General features: G+C 37.4%; 3 protein-coding genes and 1 long non-coding RNA gene across 4 annotated transcripts; 2 read left to right on the top strand and 2 right to left on the bottom strand.

Moving 5' to 3' along the window:
• Positions 1-371: 371 nt before the first annotated feature.
• On the top strand, positions 372-6700 carry LOC103442922 (protein DETOXIFICATION 40). The gene is made up of 7 exons (XM_017334201.3): positions 372-904; positions 1322-1953; positions 4585-4641; positions 5018-5256; positions 5946-6064; positions 6249-6335; positions 6502-6700. The coding sequence occupies exons 1-7, from the start codon at positions 557-559 to the stop codon at positions 6556-6558; spliced, it is 1539 nt and encodes a 512-aa protein (XP_017189690.2). The 5' UTR covers positions 372-556; the 3' UTR covers positions 6559-6700.
• Positions 6701-6939: 239 nt separating this feature from the next.
• On the bottom strand, positions 6940-9059 carry LOC103442604 (large ribosomal subunit protein uL6c-like). The gene is made up of 3 exons (XM_008381409.4): positions 8840-9059; positions 7524-7832; positions 6940-7425 (listed from the first exon to the last, which is right to left on the bottom strand). The coding sequence occupies exons 1-3, from the start codon at positions 8872-8874 to the stop codon at positions 7089-7091; spliced, it is 681 nt and encodes a 226-aa protein (XP_008379631.1). The 5' UTR covers positions 8875-9059; the 3' UTR covers positions 6940-7088.
• A 1297-nt stretch (positions 9060-10356) lies between these two features.
• On the top strand, positions 10357-12630 carry LOC103429177 (glutamate receptor 3.7-like). Its single transcript, XM_029107977.2, has 2 exons — positions 10357-10951; positions 11688-12630. The coding sequence occupies exons 1-2, from the start codon at positions 10840-10842 to the stop codon at positions 12284-12286; spliced, it is 711 nt and encodes a 236-aa protein (XP_028963810.1). The 5' UTR covers positions 10357-10839; the 3' UTR covers positions 12287-12630.
• An 11157-nt stretch (positions 12631-23787) lies between these two features.
• On the bottom strand, positions 23788-26024 carry LOC108174036 (uncharacterized). The gene is made up of 4 exons (XR_011571630.1): positions 25762-26024; positions 25550-25672; positions 25353-25449; positions 23788-23997 (listed from the first exon to the last, which is right to left on the bottom strand). It is a non-coding gene; the product is annotated as an uncharacterized lncRNA (long non-coding RNA).
• Between the last annotated feature and the right edge of the window lie 259 nt (positions 26025-26283).

The following is a 26283-nucleotide window of genomic DNA, read 5'->3' as shown; positions in this document are numbered from 1 at the left end:
ATGGAGAATAAAAAAAAAAGGATAAAAAATACATAAAGTAATGAGAGATTTTTCAGAGTATCGTAAACACGGTTCAGTACATCAAAACAATAAATTTTGTTAGATAAGATGTTAGATTATCCACCAATGAAGTTCAAATTCACACCGTCATGCAGAAACTCAACTCATTTCCACCATTACGGTAAATAGCCACTTGCTCTTCAAAATAAGAGTTTAGAGACATCATTTCTTCATTATATTATTACATTATTACCACGTTGTAACTTTTTTGTTCTTTTTTTGTTCAATAGCAACCCATATGTTCCACGCCTATCGACATATGATTTGAATGTTTTGGCTCACAAATCAAAACTTGGAACTTCCACCACGGTGGCTCTCTCCATCTTACATCATCTCTCTTGTTTGTCCAGATCTCACCTATCCCATTTGTCACGTACCCCATAACCATCATTTATCCCTTCCTAATACTACCTACTTAAACAAACTTGCTACACCACTCTTCCCGCACCTAGCAGCGCTGAACCCAGCAGATTGCTTCAAAACTAAAATCTCCCAAATGACTTCTCCCAAAAACGAGCTCCAATATCCTCTGTTGGAATCCTACCGTCCCCTTCCGTCCACCAAATCCTTCACCTCAAAGCATGCTCACGAAGAGCATGCAAGCGGAGAGCTGGAACAAGTACTATGCGACACCTACAAGCCGTTTTCGCAGCGGCTTAAACCTGCCCTATGGATCGAGTCCAAGCTCCTCGTCGTCCTCGCCGCCCCCGCCATCATCGTGTACATGATCAACTATGTCATGTCCATGTCCACCCAAATGTTTTGCGGCCACCTTGGTAATCTCGAGCTCGCCGCCTCCTCCCTCGGCAACAATGGCATCCAAATCTTCGCCTATGGTCTTTTGGTATGCAACGGAATTATTAACAGACTGTTTGGTGATCAAAATTTGATAAAATAATTTTAGTGATCATAGCGTATTTGCATCTTTCATGAAATGAATTTAGTGGATAAATTTTGCGAGTTTTGGTATCTTGGATCGAATAAATCACTAGATTAAATGTATGTAATAGGAAGAAACGTATGTCGATTTTCAGGTTTTATCTAAGTTAAACTTGGAAATGTTCAGGAAGGAAACTTAATCTTCTAAATCCGACCATTTTTGGGGAGATTCGAAATAAAAAAAATTCAATAGTTCGCATCCATTTTTTCATTCAACATACATCTCAATCTAATGAGTTGTAATAATTCAAACCAGTCCTTGACACCGAGAAAGTCCGTAATTCCGACATCTGTCTTACTATTTGTTCTTATGTCCGAACAGTTGGGTATGGGAAGCGCAGTGGAAACCCTATGTGGACAAGCACACGGTGCCCAAAAGTACAAAATGTTAGGCATATACCTACAAAGATCAACAGTCCTCCTATTTTTCCCTGGTGTACTCCTCACCATTATTTACGTCTTCTCCGAACCAATCTTGCTTTTACTTGGTGAATCTCCAAGCATTGCTTCTTCAGCTGCAGTTTATGTGTACGGACTGATCCCTCAGATCTTTGCCTACGTTGTCAACTTCCCGATCCAAAAGTTCATGCAATCTCAAAGCATAGTTGCCCCAAGTGCTTATATATCGACTGGAACCCTAGTTATCCACATTTTGCTCAGCTGGGTTGCTGTGTACAAGGTGGGGTTGGGTTTGCTGGGTGCATCGCTGGTGCTGAGTCTGTCATGGTGGATCACCGTGGTGGCACAGTTCGTGTACATTGTTAAGAGTGACAGGTGTAAGAACACGTGGACAGGGTTTTCGTGGCAAGCTTTCAGCGGATTGTACAGTTTTTTCAAGTTGTCTGTGGCGTCTGCTGTCATGCTTTGCCTGGAGACGTGGTACTTTCAGATTCTTGTTTTGCTTGCTGGGTTGCTGGAAAACCCTGAGCTGGCCCTTGACTCTCTCTCTATCTGGTAAGCCCTGGTTAAAAGTTCTTTAACTGTTTTTCATGTTTTTTGTCAGTTTCTTTTTTAGATTCTCACACCGCTGATTAATTTTTAATTGTCGAATTAAATGAATTAAACGGATTCAACAAACATAATCAGACAATTGTCTATGAAAAATTAAAATAGCGTTTGTTTATCATTTTTTATTTCACCTTATACACATCTTTGTTTATAAAAATAAAATAAAAATTAAGGGTGAAAAAACTATGTAAAATTCCTTTTCCTTGTTTTTCTTACCCAAGGAAGAGGTGCTTCTATAATGACCTGACCCCCAAGGAAAAATGCTTATACTATTTCCACGACAATACTTGGATCTTCACAGGTATGCCTTAATATCATACGTCACTACTCAATACTGGTCGGACCCCAACCCTATAGTTAATTATTTACACTCGGCCATAAGTAGAAACTTTTTTAATGTGACGGAAAACCGGTCCAAATACCAAATATTTAATCCTTTGTATTAAGATATTTAGTGTACCAGATGCTCCACGCTTAAAAAATTTTGGACCACAAGAAAAACTTCTTTTATTAGTATTTGCTGGTACTAGGACAACTGTTTTTCGGTTAATACTAGGTAGATTAAATTTGTAAACAAAATTTGTAGATTAAATTTGTAAACAAAATTTGCAAATTAAATGACTTGTCACCAATAAGAAATGAACACGTTTATCAACACTTAAGCAATAACTATATCCTCAACTTCTATGTAATTTAGTTTACACAATTTAGTTTACAAATTTAATATCTCTAGCATTACCAATTTTTTTCTTTTAATAATTAAGGCGGCGAATATCTGGATGCCAATTGATATACATGCAATAAAATAGATGATGTGCATACTCTATTTTTGTTTCTTGATTATCAATTTTTTTTTAATATAGAAAGTGAGAAATAAAAGAAAAGTACAAGAAGAAGAAGTGTAAAATATTCCCATATAAACTAGTAACTTAACCAATTTACCAATCACAAATGTAGTTGTGTATGATCAAGGGGTCAAGACTTTGGGTCACATGTTGTTAGGAATCTCTAATTAAAATCAGTGGATGACTTGGCTTCTTCTCGCTCACCAAAGCGTCAATTATTGATAAAAAATAAGTAAAAATAGTCTCAGAAAACAATAAAAAGAGAGGTTTATGAATGGATTAAGAGGTGAATCTAAGTTGTCGTGTTGGCTTCAATTATTGATATAAAAAATAGTGTGAAAACAACATATTTTATGCTGTAGTAGGTAAACTCTAAATTGTCCTAATGATTTCATTTATGATTTGAGAGGTGAATGAATCTGCATTCACTCATTTTTTTATAATTCAAAAGGAAAGATAGTTAATTATTTCTTTTCGGTGATTTTGCAAATAGCGAAAAATAATAATGTTTATATACTTTGGTTCAAGTTTGATCTCCTTTAATTCTTCGTTTTTTAGTATTTAACAATTTAATCAACTAATTACGAATCGTAATGCATTGCGAGACTTGTTGAGATCGATGAGTCTGCAACCTGTCACGTGTTTACATGCAAGTGGTCATGATATTATTTTGTCTATCTAAGTTGGCAAGTATTATTTGAATTAGGATTGAATGGATTTACTTATGCTTAAGCGTCGAGACCTAGCCTTACATTTTAGATGGAATTTTCCACATATGTAATTGCTGGCTAGATGGAAGATGTGAACGAAATGACTAGGATCTTTGTGGTCTCCAAGTCAAATTCTAATTTCATTTCATACCCACGTGGCACTTGCATTGTTTGATAAATATTCTTGTCTTCTATGCATTATTACTAGCCAAAAGCAAATTTGTGTTTTGTCTCTTTCCTAATATTTCTTTTTTGGCATAATTCTATTAATTCATGTTTCAATGGTGCACAGAAATGGAAGTTGCCAGCCAAGCTAAACTAAATAACATCTCTTTCTCAATTTCTAGTTTCTGCTTTTAGGCTTTAGGCAATCCTTGGACCACTAGCCCTAAAAATGGGTCTAACTAGCATGGACCTCACCATCGCATGAAGGCCGTGTAACGGCCTCATTTGGTGAGCGGATCATGACATGATTAAGACTAGGTTGAATTCAGTATGATATGTTTATGGAACGATAATGAGAATAGTAAGAAATTAGAAAACTTGGGAGTAACAGACATGGTTGTGACATAATTGAGATTAGGTTAAATCCAGCAGCCTAGAGTCATATCCTAATACACATGCCTCGTTTCGTGATCATCCATTACATGATTTGGACTAGATTGAAATCAATATCATTTGGTCCCATTTAGTGGGTGAATCATGACACGACTGTAAATAAGTTAAATCTAGTTGCACAGAGACTACAATCATATACCTTGGAAAATAAATTTATTTTGTCTAGTGTGTGGCACATTTTATTTAATGTTCCAATCCTCTTCTATATATTAAGAGCACCAAGCGTGGGACAACAAAACAATAATTCTTTACAATTGCAACCGTCATGTCATGCTCTCTCCGAGTCGAAGGTGGTTAATATTTGATGTGCTAGTTTCTCAGAACCAACCACCAACTCTACATAGAAACCTAATTTTGTGTCTTTAATTAAGTTTGACATATGAGGTTTTTTTAATTAATTGCAGCATGACAATCAATGGATGGGTCTTCATGATCTCAGTTGGGCTAAATGCAGCTGCAAGGTCAGTGCCATATTCATATATATATATATATATATATATATATATATATTACATACATGCACCTGATGTAAGGTCATCGATGAAAGGGATCCCGCTTCACTATAGGCGGAGCTGAATCCATGTCGATAAACATATTGAAATGATATCAAAAGCTGTACAATCAATTATCGGAAGTATCAATAATATGAATGATATGTTGATAACCCGATACAGTTAGAATATGATTGTCGATATCTCCCGCTCCAGCCACTATGGATTCGAATTCCTCTTATGAAGGGTCCTATACATAAATATTGATAGGTCACAAAACGTTTTTATGTAGAGAACATGGAATTATTTAAACTTACTTTTACTTTTTATGATTTACTGCAAGCAGTGTGAGAGTGAGTAATGAGCTTGGAGCTGGACATCCAAAGTCTACAGCATTTTCAGTTGTGGTGGTGACTGTAGTCTCTTTCATTATCTCAATCTTCGCAGCCATAGCTGTTCTTTTACTGCGTCATAAGTTGAGCTACGCCTTCACCGAAGGTGAAGCCGTGGCTGCTGCTGTATCTGATCTCTGCCCGCTTCTGGCCCTCACCCTCCTCCTTAACGGAGTCCAGCCAGTTTTGTCCGGTAAATATAAATTGGAGCATTCGTCCATGAACTTGTTGGTATATGGTCCAGCCCATGATCAATGTTCTAGATTATTCTAGTAAGCAAGAGAGATGGCTGGAGCATGCTAGACAATTCTAGCATGTTATTAAGTTGATGGAAGAAGCTAGAGAGTACTAGCTTCCTTGGTTGCAAATGGAAAGATCTAGAAGCCACACTTTTGTGGCTAGTCTAGATCTTTCTATGCTAGAGGTTTGAAGAATACACTAGAAACTAGTAGAATGCCAAACCCTCACCTATAAATATGGGTGTGATGTTGTAGTGAACCAACAACAAATCAAGAGAAGAGTGAGTAGCAAAGGATCAAGTCCAAAGCTAGAGTTCCACTCCAAGAGTGAGAGTGAGAGTGTTCCACTACACATTGTGTGAGTGAAGTTTAGAGTGATAGAAAGTGTGTGTTATACTTTCTTGTATCCATCAAGCCTTGTCTTTGGCTTGGTAAGACTACTCTTGTTGTATTCATCTTTTTTCATATAGTGAAGATTCCTTGTTTGGTGGACGTAGGCATAAATTGCCGAACCACATAAATTCTTGGCGTCCATTTTCTACTTTACCTTGTGCATTCTCTATCTTGTAGTACCGACATCCCTAACAGAACTTGCCTACGTTAAATGAAACATATGCTAACTAATGTAAGTGCACGAATTCAGGTGTTGCTGTTGGGTGTGGATGGCAAGCTTTTGTTGCGTATGTGAATGTTGGATGTTATTACGTGGTTGGAGTACCATTTGGTGCGCTTCTAGGGTTTTACTTCAAGCTCGGCGCCAAGGTACAAAAAATCAACATCAAATTGAAAAATATAATTTCGTAGTTCTCGTTAATAAATTAATCTAATCGCATAATGCGAATGTTTACTAACATTAATTGTCGTATCATATGATGCACTAATGTGATCGAAAAAAATATCATACAAATGATGACGACTATAATAATTATGTGCGATAATTTTGTAGGGAATATGGTTAGGAATGGTGGGGGGCACATTGATGCAAACACTCATCCTACTGTGGGTGACCATTCGGACTGACTGGAACAAAGAGGTATTAGATTTGAGCGCCACTTTTCTTTTACTTTAAATTTTTTTTATTATAATTATTTTTGGGATTTATCTTGCATGATTTATTGACATTATAAGTGATTTTTATTTTTATTTATTTTTATATAATCTTTATTAATACGAAAACATACATTTGAATTGAATTGCAGGTGGAAGAGGCAAAGAAAAGGCTGAATAAATGGGATGTGAAGGAGCCACTCAAGTAGTGAGAAAACAGTTGTGAAAGAAGGAAGATTCATTTTTGGGTGTGATTCTGATTTGATTAAAGATACATAACAATATTAATGCAAAACAATTTAATCATTATTATCTTCCACGATTCTACCATTCACTGCTGCTTTATGGTAACTTTCTGTTACGATATGATAAAATTATGCACGACCTGATGCCACGACATCAACACAAACAAAGGTGTAATGTTCGGGTTGAGCATTGACTGGCAGAGCACTTAAAAAGGGTCGTGTTTGTGAGAAGAAACAAAATCATTGTGCTTTGTTTTATTTTTTAAGCTGTTGACTATACTTTTCCTTAACGGCTTGGGTTCGTGTGGATTCGTTCAGAAATCGGGTTGTGTCCAACACGATCCGTTTGACAGGTCAACTTTAGTTTTCAGCATCTACCTTAACGTGAAAATACAGATACTGGAATTGCTCGCGGTAATGCAAGTACATTCGATAATTCTGATACATTTGACAAGCAGGAATGTGAATACAAACATGAAACAATCCAAAGGCTATTACTTCTTCTTCCCTGCTTTTCCCTCCTTCCTTCTTATGATTTCATCAGCATATTTCACACCCTTACCTTTGTACGGTTCCGGGGGTCTCCATTTCCTGATCGACGCAGCAAACTGACCGATGGCACTCTTGTCGTATCCGCTAACAACGATTCTGGTGTTTTCTTCGACCTTGACTTGTATGCCATCAGGGATATCCATCCTAACTGGATGGGAGAACCCAAGACTTAGTACCAGGATCTTTCCTTCTAAAGTAGCTCGATAACCGACGCCTACCAGTTGCAACCTCTTATCAAATCCTTTTGACACCCCCACCACCATGTTGTCCGTAAGCGTCCTAAGCAAATTATTCAAACAGGCACATAAGGAACAAACCATGAAGAATAAGGCCGGTTTATTGTTTAAAGTACATGACTGAAGATGGAAGAAATGTACCTGAAAAGGCCATGCATTTGATTGGCCCTTCTAGTCTCTACTGCCTTTCTGACCCTTAGAGCCCCAGAATCCTCCTTCTGAACCAGCACTTCTCGCGGGTAAGTTAGTGAAAGCTGCCCCAATGGTCCCTTTACTGCCAAAGCCTGTCCTTCCAAAGTGATTGTCACATTGGATGGTACTTCAATTGGCTGCTTTCCAATTCGTGATTCCTTACACTCTATTGTCTTCTTCAAAAACTTGACATGAGATACAGGTACGCTACAAACAGAGAATCCGTTTCTCTTGCCCAAAAAAGCAGACCGCAAATTGCTGAAACGTGATAGCAAAAAGGATCTTCACTAAACCAGAAACAATCCACTCTAATGTTAACTTCAAAAAGCATAACAAAACAATTTGAAAACTAAGTTCTTATGTTCCATTGGGTTTCTGAAACTCATGAAAGTTTCGACCTTCTCCAAGCACTGGAGAACAAAGTAACGGAAACTTCAAAACATAAGAACACAATCTAATCACTAATTTGTTATGATCCAGTGGGTTTCAGAAAAATTCATGAATCCATTTCAAGTTTGGACCTTTTCCAAAATTTGAAACCCAAGAACAAAGTAACGAAACTTCAAAAACATAACACAGGGCAAACATTAGTTTCTTATGTTCCCCAAACTTAAACAGGGTGTCTGAAAAACTCATGAAACCGGTTCAAGTTCGGACCTTTCCCCAAATTTGAGGCCTGAGAAACCAACACTGCCCTCAGCTGAGGCAAATGCACTAAAATACGATATTATTTACACTAAAAGGATGAAAAGTGTGTTAAGTCCATAATTAGCTAGTAATAATGTAGTTCAATTTTACTTTTAGCAAAAATTGAACCTAAAACCTCACTTAAATATCACTAGATACTACATCTGGGTTGCATTTGTTACTTGCATTATAAATTTGATACCTTTCCACGTGTGGGGTGTAGTGGGGCCAGTGGCTGGCCATGAAATTGAAACGGCACCGTTTGAATGTGAAACTAAGGTAGGGTTACAATACAGGTCATCGTCTTCTACCTCTAGATTAATTCTACGGATGTGCACTTTTTTTTATGCTTTAAAACAGTTTTCTGCTGAATAAAATAATCACCTGAAAATATAATAAAATCATGCGATTCCCACAACCCATTATTCTAATATTCTTGAAAAATGCTTCAAATTGTCAGAAAGATTCAAACTTTACAAATTAGTACAAGTAATTTTGACCCAAAAGAGAAGGAACAGAAAACAAATGCTTGAATTAGAGAGCGGCATAGTAAAAGTAAAAGTAAATTGCGAGCTGACCTGGTTTGGAAAGATGAGGTGAGTGAGGAGGCCATTGTTTTCAACAGCTTGAAAGCATCAGCCGCTGAGCTTTTTGTACTCTGCTCCTCTGGACAATGAAGATTGAAGAGAGCATGGCGCCTTTGTTATCCAGTTCCCACCCACATGCTACAATTACAAAACTACCCTCCAGACTTGGGCTTTCCCAAGCCAAGCACGAATCCGGATCCTCTTCGGGTTCTCTTTGTAAGGATACGGAAATCTGTAAATCATATGTGTTTATCGTACGGTCATAAATAATTTTAAATAATTTTATTTAAAATTAAATACAAATCATACTTGATAAAAACTGACCGTACGCTATACGATGAACGAACACGTTTTACAAATTCATAGAATTCTTATTAAAAGGATCCGAAGAAAGATCCTGTTGGGCTAAGCACAAGTTACAAGATGTCACGATCCATGTAGGAGCCCATATGACAAAAACATTTTCTAATACAATTTTCATTTTTTTTTTGTGGCTAAACATTTTACAGTGAAATAAGGTGAGTGGACAATCGGTTAATGTGCTTATCAGCTACGTTTTTATCTTGTGAAAAGAGAAATGAAGGGAAGTTAACCTTTATATTTTGTGTAGTGCTATTTACGCACTTTTTTTTTAAACTTCTTAGATATTTTTGTTAATTTTTGTTCGTTAATCTTTTTTAATTTATTCAATTCGACAGCTGAAAATTAAGAGAATGTGTAAGAAGTAAAAATAAGTGTGTGGACAACACCACGTTATATTTAATTGCCAAATTGATCCAACGAAAAATGTTTTCTCTTTTGAAATAGAAGAAGAGATTCTATGTTCGAATTTCACTACTCCATTCATAGAAAAAGTATGTTGTTGTTCTTCCTTTTCCTCTGTAATTGGAAATTGTTCTTAGATGTGAAAGTAAAGGGGTGTGTGGTCGATAAACAATAAAAATTATTGTGTTTGTCGAGAAGTGATAGCATTATTTCATTGATTATCATAAAGTACATTGCTCCAGTGACCAAGACATTAATCTAGGATGCATTTGCGCAAACAAGCAATTAGAGTAAAACTCCTACGCGACAATCACAAGCACAAGTGTCGCCACTACATAGCTTTCATAAGAACAATAGATCATACCTATATCATGGCACACACTGGTCATTCTCGAAGAGCAAAGTCACATAAAGTCATTGTTAAAAGATGAGACCGCATTACGCTGTCGATGAAAAATGAGACCACAACGCTCACTAGGTGAGACAACACCCGCTAAACGCAGTACAAACAAAACTTAATTCCATTTTCTCTCCTTGCACTCTTAGAAAAGAAGAACAATGTAAAAGAATAAAGGATGTGTGAAAGTCATAAAAAAAAAACACTAAATGTTGATAGAAACCTCCTATATAGGATATCACTGTCAACTAACCTATTTTCTTGCCAGGTGGGATCTTGCTATCCTTCACGTACCCAAAACCTAAGAAAAATAATGAACTTTGAGAAAATGACATTGGAAGTGGACCTGGTGCTTCTTCCATCGAAGTGTGATTCTTTTTTTTTTTTCATGATGTCCAACATCATGCTCACTTGCACTTCCAAATTGAATCATTCAACCTCCACAAACTCCTTCCTTCAACTGTTCAACAGTTGGAATTACAAAATTTTCAGTTCTGTGAAGTTGAACTGAAAATTTCTCCGGAAATCAATAATTTGTAGGTGAAATTTACTAACTTTCTATGGTTTTTCAGTTCACCAATGAGTGCTCTCAACTGGGTAGTTCACTGATCAAGCAATAAATATCCTATGTGTTTTCATACCATATTTACTGATTATATGAAGCTTTTGAAACATGGGTTTTAGAAAAGTTCGAGGCTTTACTATGAGGAATTGCTGCAGTGGGAAATCAGGGGTGCTGTAGTTTTGCCACTGCAATTTCTGATATGGGTTTTCCTCACTAGCTGCTTTTACTTTTAACTCGGTTATTGGTAGAGTTGCAAAGACAGCCATGGAAGCTGCATTCTCTGATGTTAATGCAGATCCAAGAATACTCAGTGGGACGGAGCTGAGGTTGCTTATGGAGAATACAAATTCTAGCGTGTTCTTGGGATCCGTTGAAGGTACTTAATTGATCAGTATTCTGGTTTCTGCGTATGAATATCATTACTTGTTCAAGTTCATAACTGTAGTGGTTGTTCTTTTCTAGGGTGAAATTTTGATTTTAGCAACTGTTATGGTGCATTCGGACGAGGAACTTTCATATTTGTTAGGAATGTAGAACAAAATTTGGATAGCAGGAATTGAAAATGACTTTATGCAATACATTTGAGGGAACTTTCAAATGATTCCTTGAAAGGTGTCTTTCGAAAGTCATTTGTTTAGTGTCTTTATAGTGTTTTAGTAGTAGTTTTGCAGTGATTGAGTAGTTCATCGCTAGTGTTCTTGTAGTACATCTTAATAATCGAGTCTAGAGTTGCTTGGTACCTTGAAAGTGCTAGTGAGTTGTAAGACGATGTATAGGACATTCTCAGGTTGCTATGACTCCATATTATATGGAAACCTCTTGTATTTGCTGTAGAATTGAAGTTCCAAAACACGTGGAATCAATCGCTGATTTTCTGACCTCTGCTCTGATTAGTTTAAGATTTCTTTCACCACTTTAGCCCTTCATGAGCTCTTTTCGTGTCTTTCATATACATTATCAATGGCACCACGTCTTGTTTTAAAGTTGATTTCCTTTTAATATTTCCATATGTTGCGCTTCTTATCCTCTCTTGGGACGTTTGATGTTGAACTTCACTTTGAATTGCAATCAATGTAACCCGCATTTCTTAATGGCTCACTTTCTGGGAGCAGTTTTTCAGGTGCTTGACAAAAGTATAGTAGCCATAATCGGACCACAGACCTCTTCAATGGCTCATATGATCTCTGAAATTGCTAATGGTCTCCAAGTACCTCTTATCTCATATACCGCAACTGATCCTACTCTTTCTGCTCTCCAATTCCCATTCTTTCTCCGAACTACACAAGGCGATGCTCACCAAATGGCTGCTATGGCTGGTTTGATTGATTTTTACGGGTGGAAAGAGGTTATTGCTGTCTTTGTGGATGACGATTATGGGAGGAATGGAATATCTGCTTTACATGATGGACTTGACAAAACAACGTCAAGGATTTCTCATAACTTGACTTTGCCTGTCCAATATAATTTAAATGACATTGCTGATTTGCTCAATAAATCCAGATTTCTTGGCCCTCGTGTCTATATTGTTCATGTTGATCCCGATCCTAGGTCGAGAATCTTTACTGTCGCCAAAGAACTTCATATGATGACAAGCAATTATGTGTGGTTTGCAACAGATTGGCCTTCTACCACAGTAGATTCATTCTCTCCAATGAACCGAACTTCACTCACTGCCCTTCAAGGTGTAGTTACTTTACGTAAGCATTGTTGAAATGTAATCTTGTCTTGGCCCAGGACAATTGATCCGGCCCATACACAAAGAAAGATCCATGCACATGTTAGAGAATTTTAGCAAAGTTCAAGTTGGTGGAAGAGTCTAGAAGAATGGTGAGGATTCCACCAACATACAAGATTAATGTAGATAATTCTAGCATGATGCTTCCATGTTTCTCCAAGGTTCTATCCATGCCTATAAAAGGAGAAGACATCCACACCATTTGAAACAAACCAAGAGAGCAAGTAGTGAGAAGTGAGAAGAAGCAACAAAGCTCCTAAGAGTGTCTGAGTGTTTCCTCTTGTACTAAGTTTGTGAGTGAATAAAAATCTTGTGTAATACATTGAGTGTTCTTTCTTTCTCTTGCCTATCAATTCCGCTGAATTACATTCTTCTTTGTGAGAAAAACGTCTCCAAAGTAGTGAAGTCTTTTTAAGCCCCAACAAAGTGGTACCAGAGCTATGGCTAGCAACGCTATGGCAGCCTTCCAAGTTCCAGTGCTCGACAACAACAACTTCGATAATTTGAGTATCAAAATGAAGGCCCTTTTGGGAGCACACGATGTATGGGAAGTCGTGGAGAAAGGCTACACTGAGCCAGAAGATGAAGCTACTCTGTCCCAACCCCAGAAGGAGAGTTTGAAAGATTCAAGAAAGAGAGACAAGAAGGCTCTCTACCTCATCTACCAAGCATTAGATGACAATGGCTTTGAGGAGGTCTCAAGTGCAACCTCTGCCAAGCAAGCATGGGAGAAGCTTCAAACCTCTTACAAAGGAGCCGAACAAGTGAAAAAGGTTCGTCTTCAAATATTAAGAGGTGAGTTCGAATCTCTACAAATGAAAGGGTCTGAATCAATCTCTGATTATTTCTCAAGAGTCATAGCCGTTTCTAATCAATTAAAAAGAAACGGTGAAAAGTTGGAAGATGTTAGAATTATGGAGAAGATAATACGCTCGTTGGACCCCAAGTTTGAGCACATTGTCGTGACGATTGAAGAAACTAAAAACTTGGAAGAAATTAGTAGAGAGCAATTAATGGGTTCGCTACAAGCATATTAAGAGAAACATAAGAAAAGGCAAGGGAATAATGAGCAGCTCCTCAAGACGCATGTCCAGCCAAAGAAGAAAGAAGAAAGCTTTGACAACGAGAGAAGCCAGTACGGAAGAAGTCGTGGTCGAGGTCGCGGACGTGGACGTGGTTGGAACTTCAACAACCATAGCAACTACGAAAGAGGAGAAAGCTTAACAAAAGGTCGTGGAAGAGGACGCTCAAACTTGAGGTATGAAAAATCTCAAGTTCAATGCTACAATTGTCAAAAGTTTGGGCATTATGCTTGGGAATGTAAAGCTCCAAGCAACAGGCCTGATAAGAAGGTCAATTATGTGAAAGACGAGAAAGAAGATAATGGCGTTGTGCTACTAGCATGCAAGAACAATGATGGAGACCAAGACTATACATGGTACGTTGACACCGGCGCTAGCAACCACATGTGCAGAAGAAGAAGCATGTTTTTAGAGCTTAATGAATCGGTGAGTGGCAACGTTTCTTTTGGAGACGAATCCAAAATACCCGTCAAAGGAAAAGGTAACATCCTAATTCCCCTGAAAAATGGCGGTCACCAATTAATTTCAAATGTCTACTACGTGCCCAATATGAAAAGCAACATTTTGAGCTTAGGTCAACTCTTAGAAAAAGGTTATGATATTCACAAGAAAAATTATAGTCTCTTTCTTAGAGATGACAAAGGAAGATTAATTGTCAAGGTGAAAATGTCAAAGAATAGGATGTTTCCTATGAATATTCAAAATGATGTTGCAAAGTGCCTCAAAACATGTTACAAAGACACATCCTGGCTTTGGCATCTTCGTTTTGGGCATCTTAACTTTGGGGGACTAGAGTTATTATCCAAGAAGGAGATGGTGAGAGGCTTACCGTGCATCAGTCACCCTGATCAAGTTTGTGAATGATGTTTACTTAGGAAATAGTTCAGGAAAAGCTTTCCAAATGAGTCGACCACCAAAGCCCAGAAGCCACTCGAGCTCATTCACATTGATGTGTGCAGTCCAATAAAACCAAGCTCTTTGGGTAAAAATAATTATTTCCTTTTCTTCATCGATGATTTTTTCAAGAAAAACCTGGGTATATTTCTTGAAGCAAAAATCAGAAGTCTTTGGAGCATTCAAGAAATTCAAAGCCGCTGTAGAAAAGGAGAGTGGTTGCAAGATCAAAGCCATGAGATTTGATCGAGGAAGAGAATTCATTTCAAAGGAATTTCAAGAATTCTATGAAGCTAATGAAATTCGTCGACCTTTGACAATTCCAAGATCCCCTCAAAAAAATGGTGTGGCGGAAAGAAAAAATCAAACCATCCTCGACATGGCTCGAAGCATGCTCAAAAGCAAAAGATTGCCTAAGGAGTTATGGGCAGAAGCTGTAGCATGTGCTATCTACCTATCCAATCGGTCTCCAACAAGAAGTGTGTGGGGAAAGACTCCGCAAGAAGCATGGAGTGGAAGAAAACCAGGTATCTCCGATCTAAGAGTTTTTGGAAGAAGCATAGCCTATGTACATGTACCAGACGAGAGGAGAACCAAAATCGACGACAAAAGTGAGAAGTTCATCTTCATCGGCTATGACTCAAATTCAAAAGGCTATAAGTTGTATAATCCAAACAATGGGAAGACGGTGATCAATCGAGACGTGACGTTCGATGAAGAAGGAGAATGGGATTTTGGCTCTCATACATGTGATCTTCACTTCTTTCCTCAGTTTGAAGAAGAGAATGAACAAGGGATGATGGAGCAAGCAAGAAAGGTTCAACAAGAGTCCACTACTCCACCTGCTTCACCAACATCAACCAATCATGGTAATTCACCAACATCAGCATTATCAAGTGAGAGTCTAAATGAAAGAGAAGTACCACACATAAGAAGTCTACGAGATCTCTATAAGGTAGCTCAAAGACTCGATAATCCTACACTTTTCTGTCTCTTTGCTGATTGTGAACCAGTTGACTTCCAAGAAGCAGTGCAAGATACTAAGTGGATGACAACAATGGATGAAGAAATTGAAGCAATCCAGAAGAACGATACATGGGAACTCGCTATTCTTCCGAAAGGACACAAAGCCATCGGAGTCAAGTGGGTGTATAAGACAAAAAAGAATGCCAACGGAGAGGTCGAAAGATACAAGGTGAGATTAGTGGCGAAGGGCTATAGTCAAAGAGCCGGAATCGACTATGATGAGGTATTTTCACCCGTTGCTCGGTTGGAAACTATACGATTACTAATTTCTTTGGCAGCTCAAAATAAATGGAAGATTCAACAAATGGATGTGAAGTCTGCTTTCCTACATGGAGTCCTTGAAGAAGAAGTCTACATTCAGCAACCGACAGGCTATGAAATCAAAGGGCATGAAGATAAAGTTTTGAAGCTGAAGAAAGCCCTCTATGGGTTAAAACAAGCGCCACGAGGATGGAATAGTCTCATTGACAAATACTTTCAAGAGAACAACTTCATCAAGTGCCCTCATGAACATGCTCTCTACGTCAAAGTCAAAGATGAAGATATTCTAATTGTGTGCTTATATGTGGATGATCTAATCGTCACCGGAAGTAATCCAAGCATGTATGAAGAGTTCAAGAGAGTGATGACCAAAGAATTCGAGATGACCGACATCGGGTTGATGGCATACTACCTAGGCATTGAAGTTAAGAACAAAGAAGGCATTTTCATCTCCCAAGAAAGCTACATAAAGGAGATACTGAAAAAGTTCAAAATGGAGGACTACAAGCCCATAAGCACGCCAATGGAGTGCGGAGTCAAACTAACCAAGCATGACGAAGGAGAAAGTGTAGATCCAACATGTTTCAAGAGTTTAGTTAGAAGCTTGCGCTACTTGACATGCACAAGACCAGACATTCTCTATGCCGTCAGATTAGTCAGTCGCTACATGGAGAATCCCACAACTACACACTTGAAGACCACTAAAAGAATTCTTCGATACCTTAAAGGTACTGTTAACTTTGGCTTGTTCTATTCAAGTTCCGATAACTACAAACTTGTTGGGTATAACGACAGTGATTGGGTAGGAGATTCCAACGATAGAAAAAGCACTACTATATTTGTGTTCTTCATGAGAGACACTGCATTCACATGGATGTCGAAGAAGCAACCGATTGTCACTCTTTCTACCTGCGAAGCTGAATATGTAGCTGCTACGTCATGTGTCTGTCATGCAATCTGGCTGAGAAACTTGCTAAAAGAATTAAGCATGCCACAAGAAGAGCCAACAGAGATCTATGTCAACAACAAGTCTGCAATAGCTCTAGCAAAGAATCCAGTATTCCATGACAAGAGCAAACACATAGATACCCGCTATCATTACATAAGAGAGTGTATTGCAAGAAAGGATGTGCAAGTGGAATACGTGAAGTCTCAAGACCAAGTCGCCGACATATTCACCAAGTCACTCAAACAAGAAGACTTTGTTAGATTGAGGAAATCAATCGGCGTCACAAGACAAGATTAAGGGGGGATGTTGAAATGTAATCTTGTCTTGGCCCAAGACAATTGATCCGGCCCATACACAAAGAAAGATCCATTCACATGCTAGAGAATTCTAGCAAAGTTCAAGTTGGTGGAAGAGTCTAGAAGAATGGTGAGGATTCCACCAACATACAAGATTAATGTAGATAATTCTAGCTTAGGAAGGTAGTGGAATTATCTAGATATCTCTAGCATGATGCTTCCATGTTTCTCCAAGGTTCCGTCCATGCCTATAAAAAGAGAAGGCATCCATACCATTTGAAACAAACCAAGAGAGCAAGTAGTGAGAAGTGAGAAGTGAGAAGAAGCAACAAAGCTTCTAAGAGTGTTTGAGTGTTTCCTCTTGTACTAAGTTTGTGAGTGAATAAAAATCTTGTGTAATACATTGAGTGTTCTTTCTTTCTCTTGCCTATCAATTCGGCTAAATTACATTATTCTTTGTGAGAAAAACGTCTCCAAAGTAGTGAAGTCTTTTTAAGCCCCAACAAGCATATCCCAGAGTCCAGTCGAAAGCGTGCATTTGTGTCTAGGTGGAAAAAAATGCAGCAAGACGGTTTAGCAAGTTCTGAGTTAAATGTCTATGGACTTTATGCTTATGACACAGTTTGGGTTGTTGCACATTCGATTGAAAATTTTATGAATGAAAACAGAAATATCTCATTCTCTGTCCTTGATAAATTACTTGACATGAGACCATCTCAAATTCAGCTGGGCAAGCTTAAAGTCTTTGATGGTGGATCTCTTCTTCGTGAGAAGTTATTGGAGACAAATATGAGTGGTTTAACTGGTCACGTTGAATTGAAATAAAGATTGAGTTTGTATTGAAGAATAATTAAAATTAACAATGCTTAAACAGAAATATAATTGAGAACAAATGTAAGACAACACTAAGGCTTTCATTCCACCACTAGTTATCATACCCTAGTATCCAATTGTCAACTCATGAATTATCAAATTAATGAAAACAACTTCCGTGCATATGTCCATGGTCAGGTACACATGCCAATAATTTCCCAAAGAGATGTGAATTTTACCGTGGTCAGGCTTAAACTCAACTATTCCTACAATCTTTATATCCATGGTCCAAGACAATTGATCCGGCCCATACACAAAGAAAGATCCATGCACATGCTAGAGAATTCTAGCAAAGTTCAAGTTGGTGGAAGAGTCTAGAAGAATGGTGAGGATTCCACCAACATACAAGATTAATGTAGATAATTCTAGCTTAGGAATGTAGTGGAATTATCTAGATATCTCTAGCATGATGCTTCCATGTTTCTCCAAGGTTCTGTCCATGCCTATAAAAGGAGAAGGCATCCATACCATTTGAAACAAACCAAGAGAGCAAGTAGTGAGAAGTGAGAAGAAGCAACAAAGCTTCTAAGAGTGTTTGAGTGTTTCCTCTTGTACTAAATTTGTGAGTGAATAAAAATCTTGTGTAATACATTGAGTGTTCTTTCTTTCTCTTGCCTATCAATTCCGCTGAATTACATTCTTCTTTGTGAGAAAAACGTCTCCAAAGTAGTGAAGTCTTTTTAAGCCCCAACAAGCATATCCCAGAGTCCAGTCGAAAGCGTGCATTCGTGTCTAGGTGGAAAAAAATGCAGCAAGATGGTTTAGCAAGTTCTGAGTTAAATGTCTATGGACTTTATGCTTATGACACAGTTTGGGCTGTTGCACATTCGATTGAAAATTTTATGAATGAAAACAGAAATGTCTCATTCTCTGTCCTTGATAAATTACTTGACATGAGACAATCTCAAAATTCAGCTGGGCAAGCTTAAAGTCTTTGATGGTGGATCTCTTCTTCGTGAGAAGTTATTGGAGACAAATATGAGTGGTTTAACTGGTCACGTTGAATTGTTGGAAATTATATATTATAACATTGAACATAGCCCTAAACGCTAAGTAGAAGAAACTTTGATTTTGCTTTGGAAAAATTTTGGAGCTAGATTTTATGTGCATATTGATGTGTATTAGTTTATTTGATGTGCTTGATTTATACAATAATGTCTGTATGTTGCCATACTAGTGGAAATTGCAATGTGTATATACTGGAAGATTTTTTTCGGTTTTCATCTGGCAGTTATATGTGTGCTTTCATTGTCTACATATGTATGTTACAACATATATGCCTTCTTGCCTGGTTATTCTCACTAAAATGAATCTGCCATGCGTATGAGATTAAAAGAAAATTAATAAATAAATATTTTTACATTTGACAGTGATAGGGTATTGATGTCTCTGGCCATTTACCACCATGTTAAAATTTGAATTGTCATATGGGCTGATGCCCAGAGTGTTTCTTTCAAAGAACAAAATTAAATTATTTCATGAGTTATTGATAAGTGACATGGATATCTCCATGAAAAGGTATTCGGTACTTTAACCAATCAGTTTAGTGTGGTTCATGGTTGGGGGGTGAAATCGGATATGGCTATTCTGAATTTTCTTTGATTATCATGATTGGTTTTGAGATATTTTCAGAGAAAACATGGATATATTGATAATATATGTTGCACAGCAATCATGAATCTTTTGTTTCACATATGCGATTCTCATGATTCAATTGCATCTTTCATGAATATTTGGCATTGACTCTTCTATTAGAAAGGAGGTGACGGTTAAGGCTAAGTGAAATGGCTTGATTAAAAAATTTGCATTATTTGCAAATCTAAAAGGGCAATAATGTCTACCAGTTCGTGAACTGATGCAATGTTTCTTTCTTGGGACAAAGGAAATCAATATTTGATTGGGCACGAGAATGATTAATCGGGTTTTGTTGAGAAAACCCTTATATTCATAAAGATGTCAGCAAAAGCTCTTGATGAAGAATGACTACCCAAATAAAATGGGGTTGTTCTAAATGTGTATTGAAACAGTTTGGAAAACTCCAGTAGAAGATATGAACCCAACTTCCATGGTATCATAGGATATAAGATGAGTGCAGATTATTCATATTTATTCATGGAAAGAATGGAATACATAAGAAGGAAATTGAACAATTACTCGGGCATATGTGTGCATATGCAAAATTGGGTTTAGTCTTTAGTCATGGTCAGTCATGATAAGAACCCAGAAAGTGGATAAATTTGGCTTTGAGAAGCAACGAAAATAAAATGATAAACTGAACTCATTTTAGATAAGTTATCTGTCAACGTCGAAAGACGCTTATTTAATTATGGGGTTAAGGTCCAAGACTTATGTTGAATCAAATTAAAAGACACTAAAAGTGTGGGGAATATTTTGCAATTTTAAGGGTTGCATGTACGATTCACAAATTACATTGTATAGGCTGAGGCCTATAATCAAAAGAAGATAATATTCCTCTAAGGGTTCTAGATCCTTGACAATTTTGAAATGAAAGCTAAGAAGTGCTTCTCATGGAAAGGCATGATCGTTTCCGTCGTAGGGTCATGGATTTGGTTCATTCAAACTGTAACAATTCGGTTACTGGTTATGGAGATTATAGTTCTTTCTTAGACTGTAACCTTCGATAGTTGTGATGGTGCCCTTTGAATAGCATCATTTTGGCTTCGTTATTTGAGTAGCTGCACGTATCTTTGAGATATGAGATTTGCATAAGAAGAATGGAAAATGTAATTTGCTAATTGAGTGAGATAATCAAAATGTCATCTCTTGGAATGAGTTATTGTTTAAGGTATGACAAGGTTAGAGACCTTCTTACAAATACCTTAAATGTGGGGGAAGTCTATTTCCTAGTGTTAGCAAATTGTTGAAAAGTCTTAACCCATGTTTTGAGGACTTGACATTGTAAAACAACTACTCTCGTATGAAATATAATTTCATAAGATGGATTGTGCACACCATTAAAAATAGTCAACCTAGTAGTGGATCCAATTATTAAAGGTTAGACTAGAGAGTAAGTTGATTATCGAGGGGAATGAGGCTAAAGCCAACATAACTAATGAATCAGCCGAGCGGAAACCTAACTTAGTTGATTGGAGATTCCATGGTCTAAGTTCAATAGGCAAACTGGTTGGGCATGATTCAAAGAAGTTAACACACTATATACCTCATTCCTATGATGGAAGAAATGTGTTGTCTGCAGATGTTTTAGGTTGTATATTTATACTTAATGACAATGATATCTTATAAAAAAAGAGGAATAAAGCATACTATCCTTAATCAGTGGTCACCTATGTAAGAGCAGAAGTGGGTCGTTTCTATGAGTATGAGATGACTAAATTCTCTAAAGCTCTCATGAATCTGGGAATTGTTCAGGACCAAAATGAACACAACCGTATGAACCGAAATATATTAGGATTAGTGATGTGTGTTGCTTATTGTCTCGGTTTACTGTTTCTGTGAACAGTTCAAGATTCCATATCCACTGCGTCACCAAGTAAATCCGATAAGTATTCACTAGGGTAGGTTCAAGTCCAAAAGACACATCTCCCCATGCATCTCTTGTCCACCTATACTCTCAAATTCTTCCTAAATTTTTCATTCATTTGGGGGATTGTTGGAAATTATATATTATAATATGAAATATTGTAATATATAATTTTAATAATTGAATGAAAAATAATGTTAACCAATTTCTTAGAAAGGTTATGTTGTTTAGGTGTATTCCCTTGATAAGTGATGTATACTTATAGATGAAAAGTTACATCTCTTTAATAAGTAGAAATTGGATTCTATATAAACCCATGAAACCATTGGTCTTACATATAGAAAATTAGAGTTAATTTTTACTCTTAAGAAATAGGGTTTCCCCACTTTGTTTCTCTCATTCTTAGTCAAATTCCGAGTCATGTCTTGAGAGTATGAAATATATGAAGTTCGCCAGAGTCCGAAGATTGAAGTGATTTGACTTCGGATTATAGATTATTGAATCATGGGAGATGGACGCCTACTGAACTACAAGCACAAGAGTATGAGCGAAATTCTGTCTTTAGGACATTGCATTTATGCAAGCCTCAATCTCCAAGTTTGTTAGTTTTTCTAATTTTCTCTCTAGTTGTTTATATTAATCTTATACATAAATTAATGTTGTGATTTTCTTTATAATTATTATCATTGTAATTCTTGTGTTATTTTCATATTTTCTAATATTGCTCCAACATGAATTTGATCAAGACAGAAGCCGTGCGAGTGGCATTTATGATATCATTAATTTGTTGGGGCTTAAAAAGACTTCACTACTTTGGAGATGTTTATCTCACAAAGAAGGATGTTTATCTCAAGGTTTTTACACAAAATTTTTTATTCACTCACAAACTAGTACAAGAGGAAACACTCAAACACTCTTAGAAGCTTTGTTGCTTCTTCTCACTTCTCACTACTTGCTTTCTTGGTTGTTCTCACTTCTTCTTGCTATATAGCAACACACACACACACACCTAAATTTATAGGCAAGCATTAACCGACTCACCAAGTCGGTGCAATTGGACTAAGTTCCTCCTAGCCACAAGTTTTAATTATTCTAGAGTTTTCTATAACAATTCATCAAACATCCTTGCCGACTTAATAAGCTAAAATGCTAGAATTGTCTAGCATATTAATATGCATGCATGATGCACCGACTTTGGTGCTAGAATTCTCTAGCATTTCCAGTGTATGCACCGACATGCTTCTTGCTAGAATTATCTAGCATTTGTATGAATCTTGTATTGCCTTTTCAACATGGGCTGGACCCGGCCCAAGACAAGATTACAATTCAACATAATTTTGATCAGATGAAAATTCGTACGGTTGGTTTTTGAACTTATTATTCAGGTTTTTCAGTTTCTCCCCCCGGAAACTCTAAAAAGGGAAAGAATGAGCTAATCTCCACTGGATCAAAAGCTTGACAATGCCACGTGGCCTGGTGGAAATACAGAAAGGCCACGAAGTTGGGAGATTGCAGATAATGAAAAACCATTGAGAATTGGAGTAGTTGGGAGATTGCAGATAATGAAAAATCATTGAGAATTGGAGTTCCAAAAAGAGTAAGCTTTGTTGATTTTGTTACAGAACGGAACAACAGCCATAAAATCGAAGGATACTGCATTGATGTGTTTAATGAAGCACTGAAGTTAGTCCCGTATGATGTTCCTTACAGAGTTGAACCTTTTGGTGATGGCCAGTCCAATCCCAGTTATGATGAGCTTGTGAAGATGGTTGCAGAAAACGTAAGTAAACTTTACACAGTTTAGAATTGGTCAAACCAAAGAAAACTTAAAATGTGACTGGTTTTTGGGGGTGACATTAGTTGCCAATACATCATACATGGAAACATGATGTGAATAGGAGTCAACACATGCAATAACTCAGAAGAATACAATGTCAAGTTCTGAAAACTTTAAGTAGAAGTGGCGTGCCCGTAGTATCTATCTCGTCTTCTAATTGACATTTTGCACCAGGTGTTTGATGCAGCTGTTGGGGACATTGCAATTGTGAAAAACCGGACAATGATTGTGGATTTTTCTCAGCCCTATGTTATCACCGGGCTAGTGATAGTGTTAAGGGCATAAGTGTAATACAGTTAGTAATATAGTTAGTAAGGTGGTTAGGGTTTTTTTTATAAAAACAGTATGTGTAATCTTCATTTAGTCAATTAATACAAAATCTTATTTCTCTCTCTAAACGCTTTTTCGGTGCTTCCGCGATTGTTCTTGGGTTGATTTTTCCGCGATTGTTGCGATTGTTTTGGTTGATTGTTCTTGTTGGGTTGATTGTTCTTGGGGCAGTAGTGTTGCGGCCTTGTTGACGACAGCCTTGCTGTCGAGCCACTTGGTTTTGGCGGTGCAGATAAAGAACTGAGATCCGTTGGTTCCGGAACAAGCGTTGGCCATGGACAAGATTTCGGATCCAATGTACTTTTTAATGAAGGTCTTGTAGCCAGAGCCAATTTCTTTGTGGTTTTCGTACGCGGTGGAGTCCAACAGGTATTGGGCAGTCGGTGTCTGTGTCTATGCATAAGGAATACAGAACTAAAGTCGGTGCTGTTGAACAACAAAAATATACAACAAAAAAAATAAAGTCCATACAAATTGGGTCAAATTACAAGGCAAAACAAAAATGTGATCCAGCCCAAAAAAAAAAGAGGATGGGCTTTACATACAAATTAACATCCATAAGTAAATAAAATAAAAAAAAATAAATCTGAATGTCTTCCTACAAAAGGGGGAGGAAACTGTGCAAAGCCGTTTTTTCCTGCAAGGCATGAAAAAAAAAACTGCATAGTTAGTGGGAGAAGTTAAGGGAAAGTGACAGGAGGTTAGAACCTCCATCTTCCCCCACGTAACAAATTCTAGAGCTTGCTTGGGACACCTATAAATAGGCATCACCTGCAGCAAGTAAAGACAGACAGAAAAAAGGAAGGGGAAACTCTGCAGAAAATAAAAGCAACTTTGAGAGAAATATCAAAAGGCAACGAACTGCTGCCAGAAAAGAGAACAAAGAGACCGATCATTCGTGCATTCGAGTCAAGATCAAAAAAGAAGAACATTCATTACCAGGTATGAAATAAGTTCTGTTAATTTATTTTTATTTCTCTAGTTCAATGTTGTGTTGCAGATGGAAGTAAAGAAAAAGGGTGCATAACCAAACACTCTGAACTAGTAACTTTCAGTTTATACAAGAAAACTGCCGGAAAAGGTTTTTTATGCATGGAAGGTTTCTTAAATGGTAGTCCGACTACTCTTCTATACCTGCAAAAACAACACAAAGCAGTAAAAAAAAAATGGCAGCAGCCACATGTTTTCTTTTTGTCTAAATCTGAAGAGAACAAAAACGCAAAAGAGCTCCGCTCCTCGCCGCTGCCAGAATCCAATGAGAAAACAGATGCATTTGTGGACAAAATAAACAAGGGAAAAGAAGTAAAATGCAACTTTTGCTCCCCTTGACCGACTCCTGCTTGGTCCAACTCCACAAGAAGAAAAGTTTTTCAAACACAACTCTTGACCAAAGACTACTACAAGACAAAAAGGAAAGAAAGGAAATTTTCCTTTTGTCGAATAAACAGCTAAAAAAAGGTTCAAAGCCTTCTTTGTCACGTGAAGAAAGAACAGAGTGTTTTCATCATGTCAAAATTTCTCACCTGCTTTTCTGCCACAAACATTTAAAAGAAGGTTCAAAGCCTTCTTTGCCACGAGAAGATGGGACGAGAAGATAAAAAAGGGTTCAAAGCCTTTATATTAAACACTTTCCATCCCAAAATTACAGAGAGGGAAAAGCTTACTGCCAAATTCCCCAAATTATTTGGAAAACCCATTCACATGGTAACCTTTGTATTAAACACCAAAAGACTTGGTAGACAAATCAAAACTACAGAAAGATTTTTTTTGGGAAAAGGCATCATATTGTACAAATGTTAAAGAAAAAATATGGCAAGAATGGGAACACAAAAAGGGTGTCCAAATGCCACTGTCAAGGCCAGTCAAGTAAAAATCCCTTTGTGGAAACAGAAATACCAGAGTGATGATCACACACAAGTACATCAGAACTCATTCAAAATATGGCAGATATTATGAGTGTGTGACTCCAAATTTCAGAGTACAAACTCTCACCTTTGGAGCCATGAATCAACAATTGTCTTCGACTAACTCGGGGCTGCAAAATGGTTTGTCCAACAACCAATCGAAGAGATGCCGCTACTTGGGACGCCTGCACGAAAGAATTGATAAAATTCATTGCAGCTAAAGTTTCACTTCACTCCAAATACATAAACAAACCCAGAAAAAAAAATAAAACGAAAATGGGTAACCTGTTTGATAAAAGGAATCACATGCAAAGTAGTGAGCCTTCGATCCACAAAAAGAAGAACAATCAAAAGTGGGAAGAGCAAGAATACAAGGCGGCAGGAAGAGAATGAAAGTTTTTTTGTGACCTGCGAAAGAATAGGTTTGCAATTTGAGGGGAAAATAATGGAAAATCGAAGTAATTGGAACAAAAAATTTAAACTCCAACAAACCTTACCCATTTTTACTCTGAAATCCACGGATACCCAATCCAAATAGAAGTTTGAAATGCAACGAAGTCCACGGAAGTCCAAATATAGCGGAATAGTCGCTTGCTTCTAGAGGAAAACCACCAGATTTCAAAGCCAAGGGAAAGAGGATCGCTGAAGCCATCTTACGGGGGGGGATGAGGATGCTAAATCCTCAAAATCATCAAGGAGAGGCACGGCAGGCATAGAAAATCAAAACATAAAAAAAAAAAAAGGATAAAAGCAGGGGACCTAAAACCTAAAAAGGCATTTATAAAAAAATGGTACTTTACCACTTGCTTTTATTAAACAATAAAGCAAAGGCTTGCTTTTCTACTATACTGCCCAGTTAGTGTCATGCATGAACACATGGAACGAGTTTCAAGGCAAAGTAAATGAAGGCAAATAAAAAAGAAAGATTGCTCCTCACGTGGGAAGTATGGTCTCACCTTAAATGCACTAAGCTTTGCTTATTAAAGGAAAAAGGGCGTGGGTCATACTTGGCAAAAACC

This window comes from Malus domestica, chromosome 09 (assembly GCF_042453785.1).
Source record: "Malus domestica chromosome 09, GDT2T_hap1".
Taxonomy (NCBI): domain Eukaryota; kingdom Viridiplantae; phylum Streptophyta; class Magnoliopsida; order Rosales; family Rosaceae; genus Malus; species Malus domestica.
The sequence above is the reverse complement of the archived record's forward strand: the minus strand, read 5'-3'. Positions and strand labels throughout refer to the sequence as shown.